This window comes from Sinocyclocheilus rhinocerous, unplaced genomic scaffold (genome assembly GCF_001515625.1).
Source record: "Sinocyclocheilus rhinocerous isolate Xijiao unplaced genomic scaffold, SAMN03320098_v1.1 scaffold160, whole genome shotgun sequence".
Classification (NCBI taxonomy): domain Eukaryota; kingdom Metazoa; phylum Chordata; class Actinopteri; order Cypriniformes; family Cyprinidae; genus Sinocyclocheilus; species Sinocyclocheilus rhinocerous.
The window spans coordinates 211,291-219,635 of NW_015624563.1; the positions used below are offsets into that span (position 1 = coordinate 211,291).

General features: G+C 35.8%; 1 protein-coding gene across 1 annotated transcript in view; it reads right to left on the minus strand.

Annotated features, from left to right (window-relative positions):
• Positions 1-8,345, minus strand: part of LOC107742960 (protein LAP2-like) — an 89,349-nt gene that overhangs the window by 33,469 nt on the left and 47,535 nt on the right. Inside the window, exons 3-6 of the mRNA XM_016556053.1 lie at positions 6,876-6,993; positions 4,428-4,506; positions 4,303-4,349; positions 3,413-3,512 (exon numbers count right to left, since the gene is read on the minus strand). Coding sequence (XP_016411539.1) covers positions 3,413-3,512; positions 4,303-4,349; positions 4,428-4,506; positions 6,876-6,993 — 344 coding nt within the window. The remainder of the gene's footprint in view (positions 1-3,412; positions 3,513-4,302; positions 4,350-4,427; positions 4,507-6,875; positions 6,994-8,345) is intronic.

Consider the following 8,345-nt stretch of genomic DNA (forward strand, 5'->3'; position numbering starts at 1 on the left):
AACTTAATCTCCAGAGCTGCTGTGAGAGTCACTTCGCGAGAATTTTACCTTTTCATTTGAGAAAACTAGCATCATCATACTGTATACACACAGAAACTTCATGGCAACCTGTCAAAATAAAAGTACGGTTTAACATGTAACATGAATATATTACTCTTGTATTACTTTTGTACAGTATAATGTACATCTTTAAATATTCAATTTTCTATCAAATTTAAATAAAACAATTAAATGATAAAAATAAATATTACAACCAGATTAATCACTTAATTGTAGAAAAAAATAATACAATTATTAGCCTATTAAAAAATGTTTTAAAGGAATATTCACATAATTTTTCTTCCATGCAATAATTTCAAGAGTAAACCTCAGTTTGTTTGCTAAAAAATAAAAATTTCATTTGATTTAAAATAAATGTTTAATGCCTTCATTTGATTTTCAGAAAAATTAAAACAAGAATTTCTGGGGGGAAAAAAAGAAAGAAAGAAAGAAAGAAAAAGTTTGTAGGGTCCTATTGTTCAAAATATTGAAATTAAGGCTTTTGGACTTGTTTACAATGTTTTTGTAATTACACAGAGAGTAAAGTACCGGAAAAAGGTACCGTTGGGTACCGGCACCGAAATTCAGGTACCGATACCGGTACCGTACCGGTTAAAATGTGAACGGTACCCAACCCTAGTGGTCACATTTACTGTTGTTGGGAGAATTTTCTGGGGTGAACCCCAATCATTTCAATAGGAATCCATGCAATCATGGATGAAGTTAATTGCATTGAATTCACCGCACTGACCAAGAGAAAGCTGCTCGGTTTGAAAGTGACCGTGACTATGTTCACACTATGAGCCTTAGTGCTCTCAATTCTGATTTTTACTTGGATCAGATTTTTTTTGTATAGCTGTTCACATTGTTGTTTTAAATGTGGCCAATATCAGATTTCCAGTGTGAATAGATCATGGTTCTGAACTGAACAGCATCATGTGCAAAAGAACAACACAAACAGGGTTGCCAGGTTTTCTTAATAAAATCCGCCCAATTGCTTCTCAAATCCAAAGTCCAAAACAAGTACAAAACTAGCGCAATCGCAATCCGGGGGGTAAATATCCATTAATGGGGTTGTGAACGGTACCCAACCCTAGTGGTCACATTTACTGTTGTTGGGAGAATTTTCTGGGGTGAACCCCAATCATTTCAATAGGAATCCATGCAATCATGGATGAAGTTAATTGCATTGAATTCACCGCACTGACCAAGAGAAAGCTGCTCGGTTTGAAAGTGACCGTGACTGTGTTCACACTATGAGCCTTAGTGCTCTCAATTCTGATTTTTACTTGGATCAGATATTTTTTGTATAGCTGTTCACATTGTTGTTTTAAATGTGGCCAATATCAGATTTCCAGTGTGAATAGATCATGGTTCTGAACTGACCCGCATCATGTGCAAAAGAACAACACAAACAGGGTTGCCAGGTTTTCTTAATAAAATCTGCCCAATTGCTTCTCAAATCCAAAGTCCAAAACAAGTACAAAACTAGCGCAATCGCAATCCGGGGGGTAAATATCCATTAATGGGGTCGCTTTAACCCACAGAGTTGAAAAACAACCCGTGGCAACAGTAAAAAAGTATCCCAATTCCGCGTGAAAATTGTGGACTTGGCAACACTTGCCAATTGCTCACTTACAGCGCGCTGCGCTGTCATACAGAAATAAACACAGAGGAAGTAAGTGATTATGCGTTTATTTATAGTGTGATCTGCCTCAGAAGCCAACGAAATTATGCTCAGGTAATATGAAAAATAAAGACAAGGATGTGACAGAAGAGAGCAGAGTTTTGAATAATTACACAGAGAGTAAAGTACCGAAAAAAGGTACCGTTGGGTACCGGCACCGAAATTCAGGTACCGATACCGGTACCGTACCGGTTAAAATGTGAACGGTACCCAACCCTAGTGGTCACATTTACTGTTGTTGGGAGAATTTTCTGGGGTGAACCCCAATCATTTCAATAGGAATCCATGCAATCATGGATGAAGTTAATTGCATTGAATTCACCGCACTGACCAAGAGAAAGCTGCTCGGTTTGAAAGTGACCGTGACTGTGTTCACACTATGAGCCTTAGTGCTCTCAATTCTGATTTTTACTTGGATCAGATATTTTTTGTATAGCTGTTCACATTGTTGTTTTAAATGTGGCCAATATCAGATTTCCAGTGTGAATAGATCATGGTTCTGAACTGACCCGCATCATGTGCAAAAGAACAACACAAACAGGGTTGCCAGGTTTTCTTAATAAAATCTGCCCAATTGCTTCTCAAATCCAAAGTCCAAAACAAGTACAAAACTAGCGCAATCGCAATCCGGGGGGGAAATATCCATTAATGGGGTTGCTTTAACCCACAGAGTTGAAAAAGAACCCGTGGCAACAGTAAAAAAGTATCCCAATTCCGCGTGAAAATTGTGGACTTGGCAACACTTGCCAATTGCTTACTTACGCTGTCATACAGAAATAAACACAGAGGAAGTAAGTGATTATGCGTTTATTTATAGTGTGATCTGCCTCAGAAGCCAACGAAATTATGCTCAGGTAATATGAAAAATAAAGACAAGGATGTTACAGAAGTGAGCCGAGTTTTGAAACTTTTATGATACGAGCCCTTATGTTTTGCTTGTATATAGAGTTGTCACTGTAATACTTATGAGTTCTGACACGTCAATGTACTTCCACTGACTACCTTTTGCAACTGTCTTGATAACTTTGGCTATGTAAAATATTTGAAGTGACTCCCACGAGTGCAGAAAAGCGACGAATGTTGATCTAGAGTGGCGTAAAAGTCGCATGAATTCCAATGACAATACATGACTGTTCACACTGCGGTCGCATTCCAAAACACCTGACCTGTGTCGGATTTAGTACCACATGTGGAAGTGGCACAGATTGGAATTGAAAAGATCAGATTCCATGTGGTTTGTGCTGTTTTTTTCATGAAAGTTTTTCATCACACTGTCATGACAAAAACAGATCCAAGTCACATGAGCATAAAAGATTAGGGATCAGATTTGGGCCACATGTTCCTGCAGTGTGAGCTGTGTTTCATACATCACTACACTATTGACAATGGATGTTTTTTACAGATGTCACAAGAGAATTATTGGCCGTTTTATCATCCGCCATTTTAAAAAAATCACCAAAAAACGAGCCCTCATATGAAGCAATATTGTCTCCAGAGCCAGAAATGATTATAAAACCTGTCACAGCATGTCACTTCAGAGCCTCTTACGTAAGACTGAACAATATGATGCCACAGAGGGACAGACGTTTGTCTGTATTTATAATGCGATTATCAGAAGGGGTGCAGCAGCACGGATCATCATTTTAATATTTTAGTAATTCAAATAAATCCCAGAGGGGCACTTACTTTGGCAACATCTTTAACTGGTTCTCCCGCAGCTCCAGAATCTGCAGTTTGGTTAGTCTGAGGAAACAGAGAGAGAGAGAAAATATATATAAATTATTTATATAAAAATACATACATTTATAAAATATTAATAAACTGACAAAAACTCAGATAAAACAAAATTAAATTAAATTAAATTAAATAAAAGGTGCCTGAAATAGCATATTATTTCCACTGGAAATTTTTTTTTTTTTTTTAAATTTTCAGTTCAAAATGTACAAACATGAGGTTTAAAATGCAACACAAATGTTAAGTAACAATGATTTTCAAGATAAAAAATGTAATAGCAAGATGCTAATGAACATTTACATGTTTTTCTAGAATAAAGGTGCTAATTTAATGTCCCAATACTGGTCTAGTGACTCAAAATATACTGCCCTCTTTTTAGTATTCAATAGAAGTATGTAAACTGTTGTCCTCAGGTGACCTCCCAGCAAGAAACAGGAACTGAGTTGCATGTTGCGTGATCATTTGAAGTCTATTTCAGGCTGTGGGTGCATGTTTATGATGTCAAAAGTACTGCTGCACGACCTTTCACAGGAACTGCACTGCATTTTCATAGGAACGCACGATTCCTGAGGCTTTAGATATGATATGAGCTCCAGGAAACGTTAGGAGGTGCTTTCCGAGGAAATTTTGCACGTGTTATTTTAATTGATTAACAGCTGTTAAACCTGCTTTGCGTGTCTTTGGAAAACTCTTTCAGTGTACGGGGAACAGTTTTGTCCGTTTTATATTTTAATGTAGTACATACTTTGGCCAGTCTTAGATCTAGATGCTGCCTGATCTGATACAGGAGCTTAGATGATCTTGTTCTGTCTAGGACTCTGTGTGTGTGTGTGTGTGTGTGTGGTAGAGCTGGGTCAGGCTGAGGAGCTGCGTGAAGCCTTCTGGGAGTCTGCAGAGACACGAGAGTGTTTCATTACATCACAGACAGAATGCACACACAGTTCATTTCTGCTAGCTATGTACTTACTTTGATATAGGGTTCACACTCGCTTCTACGATGGCCAGGACTTTACAGTTCTTGATATTTTCAGGAAACTCCTGGATGCCTGAAATTTTAAAGAAACAAAAAATGATTACTTATTCAGTTATTAATTGCTGGTTTCATGTTTTCTCTGGTCTTTTTGCCTAGCGTTTAGAAAACATTTAAACAATCTGTACGACATTGGGTTCCATTACGATTAACTACAGACAATAAATATACAAACACGTTATTTAATTTAAAAACATCCTGGAAACTTACACTATTACAAAAAACTAAATATACATTTTATTCAAATTATTTTTTATATATTTCTAATTATATTAGAAATTTTATTTACAGATTTCAAGCGTAATATAAAATAGCACTTGACCTACACTACCTGTTTTTTTTAATGTTTTGAAAGAAGTCTCTTGTGCTCACCAAGGCTGCACTTACTTTTTTTCTTTCATAAAAATGCAGGAAAAACAGTAATATTGTGAAATATTATTACAATGCAAAATAACAGTTTCTATTTGAATATATTTTAAAATGTAATTTATGAGTCAAAGCTGAATTTTCAGCATCATTACTCCAGTCTTCAGTGTCACATGATCCTTCAGAAATCATTCTAATATTCTGATTTGCAGCTCAAGAACATTTCTGATTATCATCAATGTTGAAAACTGTTGTGCTGCTTCACATGATTGTGGAAACCGTGATACAGTACTAGACAAACGTTTGGTGCAAGTAAGATAAAAACAAAATAAGATAACAAAATGATAACAGAATGTGACCGTAAAAACATTTCTATTGCAAATAAATGCCGTTCTTTTGAACTTTCTATTCATCATTGTTTCCACAAAAATATTAAGCAGCAAAAACCGTTTTCAATAGTGATAAGAACTACTAATATTATTAGAGCTCCAAATAATAATACATAAACTTTATATACTGGAAGTATACTTTATATGCTAAATATTTGGGGGGTTTTGGGATTAGAAGCATTATCTGAAATCAGAATTTGAATATGCCAACATAAATAGCTGAAATTCATATGAGCCACATCTAGACATGGGACGATAACTGGTTTCAAGGTATACCGCGGTTTGGAAAAGCCACGGTTTCAAAACCACTAAAATTTTCCGTTATACCGTTCCTGCGGTAGATTTTATCGATTAGTTGTTGCAGCCCTAACAGAAACCTAACGCTGTTTTTAGAAAAGCAGCATTAGAGCTAGACCGTTTACTTCCTGTCCTACTAACCGCAAGAGCTGGAGTGTGATATTAATGTTATGTTAAGATATCCTCCCTCCAACGCACTCAGATGCAAACTAAACCATCGCACGCCACACAGAGCAAACCACACACACACAGGTGAGCTCTCATACACCGAATAATGTGACCCACCTTTAGTGGCTCTGCTAAAACAGACACGTTCCCATCGGGAAGGGAGTATCTATTAAAAGTCATGTAAACCTGCAAATGAACGTCTGTGCAGTAGTGACGTGTGCAAAGCAAATAAATATACAACCCATTTTACTTATGTAAAACAGACTGGTCGACAAGAAGAAAAAGACAGGATGATGAGGAACATGTATTAATAATGTAAATAGGATCATTTGGCTTTTCATGTTGACTTTGATTGTTTTGGTTAATTTGATTTGAGTGTTGTGTATACACACCTCTTCAAAAGTTTGGGGTCAGTAAGATTTTATTTCTGTATTTTTTATTTATTTATTTTTGAAAGAAATTAATACTATTCAGCAAGGATGCATTACACTGATCAAAAGTGACAGTAAAGACTTTTATAATGTTACAAAAAAATTAACTAATTCTATTTATCAAAAGTTCATCAACATGGTTTCCACAAAAATATAAAGCACAACTGTTTTCAACACTGATAATAATAATAAAAATCATTAAATTCATTTGAAAGTATTTAAAAATAAAAATCATTAAATTAATTTTAACATATTTAACAGGTAGTCTAGGTCAAGTATGATTTATTTTATTTTAATTTTCACAATACTACAGTTTTATTTTTTTAATCAAATAAATACAGCTGACTTCTTACTGACCCCTAACTTAAACACACACACCTGTTTGCAAATATACTGTATTTTTTTATCGTTATTTAGTCTCATAAGCCCTTTTATTTTATTTATTTATTTAATACTGTAAAAAATTCCTTCAATGCTTAAAATATTTAAGTTGAATGTGGCAATTTATTAGGATTCGAAAGTGTGCAGGCTGGAATTAATGAATTGTGTGTTTCAGCGTAAACTGAAATCCAAAACGTGGAGCTGGCCGTGATGAATTGAATTACAGCAGATAAGAGGTCAGTGAGTCAGTGCGGATATCAGTGTGCCTCCGCTTCAGTTATGGGTTGTCCGATAGTGTAACTGGACTCCGAAAAGGAAAAAGAAAGAGGAGATGAATTGGCCGCTTTTCTTACTGTTCTTGCTGACGTCGAGCTCCTTGAGATTGATGAGGTTCGCGATGCCCGGTGGCAGCACCGTCAGGTCGTTGTCCGGTAGACTCAATCGGTAGAGCAACTGGCAGTTGAAAAGTTGCTGTAAAGAAAGAGAAAAAGTTAATAAGATCAAACTTCATATTAATATTTGATGAGCAGTTGGATTTACTTCAAAACCTGATCGCAAATACTTGTAGACGTTAATTGTAACTAGTGGTCGACCGATATTGGTTTTTTGACAGCCGATGCCGATGCCGATATCTTGGAAAGCAGGGTGGCCGATGGCCGATATAAAGCCGATATAATTTTATTTATTTTAATTAATATTTTACATTTACATTTTAAATGTAAAAATAATTTAAAAATGGATTAAAAAATAAATATGTTAAATAAACATACTTATACTTTAGATGACAAAGTATTTTTCACAAATAAATAAATATATAATAAAAATATAATTAAAAACACTTGCATAAAGAGCAGCATAATTTGAAATCACGAGTTTAAAGTTTGTCGATCGCGCATCTCCAGTGAAGCTGAACTCTCCTCCTGCCAGCATACAATTCACACGGATCGACCGTCACGCAGAGAACACGTGATCATGCAGGATACAAATGCACACTTCACAAGATCTCACAACTGGATCCGACTAAGTTTGCAAGGTTTTTGAAATTAGATGTTTGTTTGCCTTTCTATTATTAATAATATAAAAGCAATCGTTATAATACTTTTTGTATACATTTTAATTCCTTTGTTTAACCGTTCTATCTGATTATTAGACAGATTTCTGTCCGTATTAGACAGAACTGTTAACGACGACAGCGAACAAGAGGGAGAATGTGAGCACCGTGTGCTCAGGCGCTGCCGCTCTCAGCGCCGTCAAAATAAAAGCTCGAACGCATCTGCCAAACAGGAAAACTTATCGGCCGATGCCGATATTTTAAAAAATGCCAAATATCGGACGATATATCGGTCGACCACTAATTGTAACCAACATGAATTTTACTAGACATCCTGGCTGGCTGAAGTATTGAATATTCATCATATATTTGTTATGACTTTGCTAGCGACATCAATTAAGCATAACAGTGAATACTAGAGCCCGACCGATATATTGTTTTGCCGATATTATCGGCCGATATGAGCCTGTCGCAGATATATCGGTATCGGCGAATATGCGCCGATATGCCGCTGATATGATCATTTTTTTACAGAACATAAAACGCAGATAAAATGCTTGTAAATGGTGTAATTAAGTAGTTTATCCAGCAGAGCGCGCTCCATTGTTTGCTTCTGGCGACCTGGATGAAACGCTTAAAATCTTTAAGGTGCAACAGGTGATTGTCTTCAGAAACATTTTTTGTTATGTTGGTTGAAAGTCTCTTCACATCCCGATAGCAATCATTAAGTTAAGTGGTCTAAATGTATTTATCTGTATTTATATATTCTGTG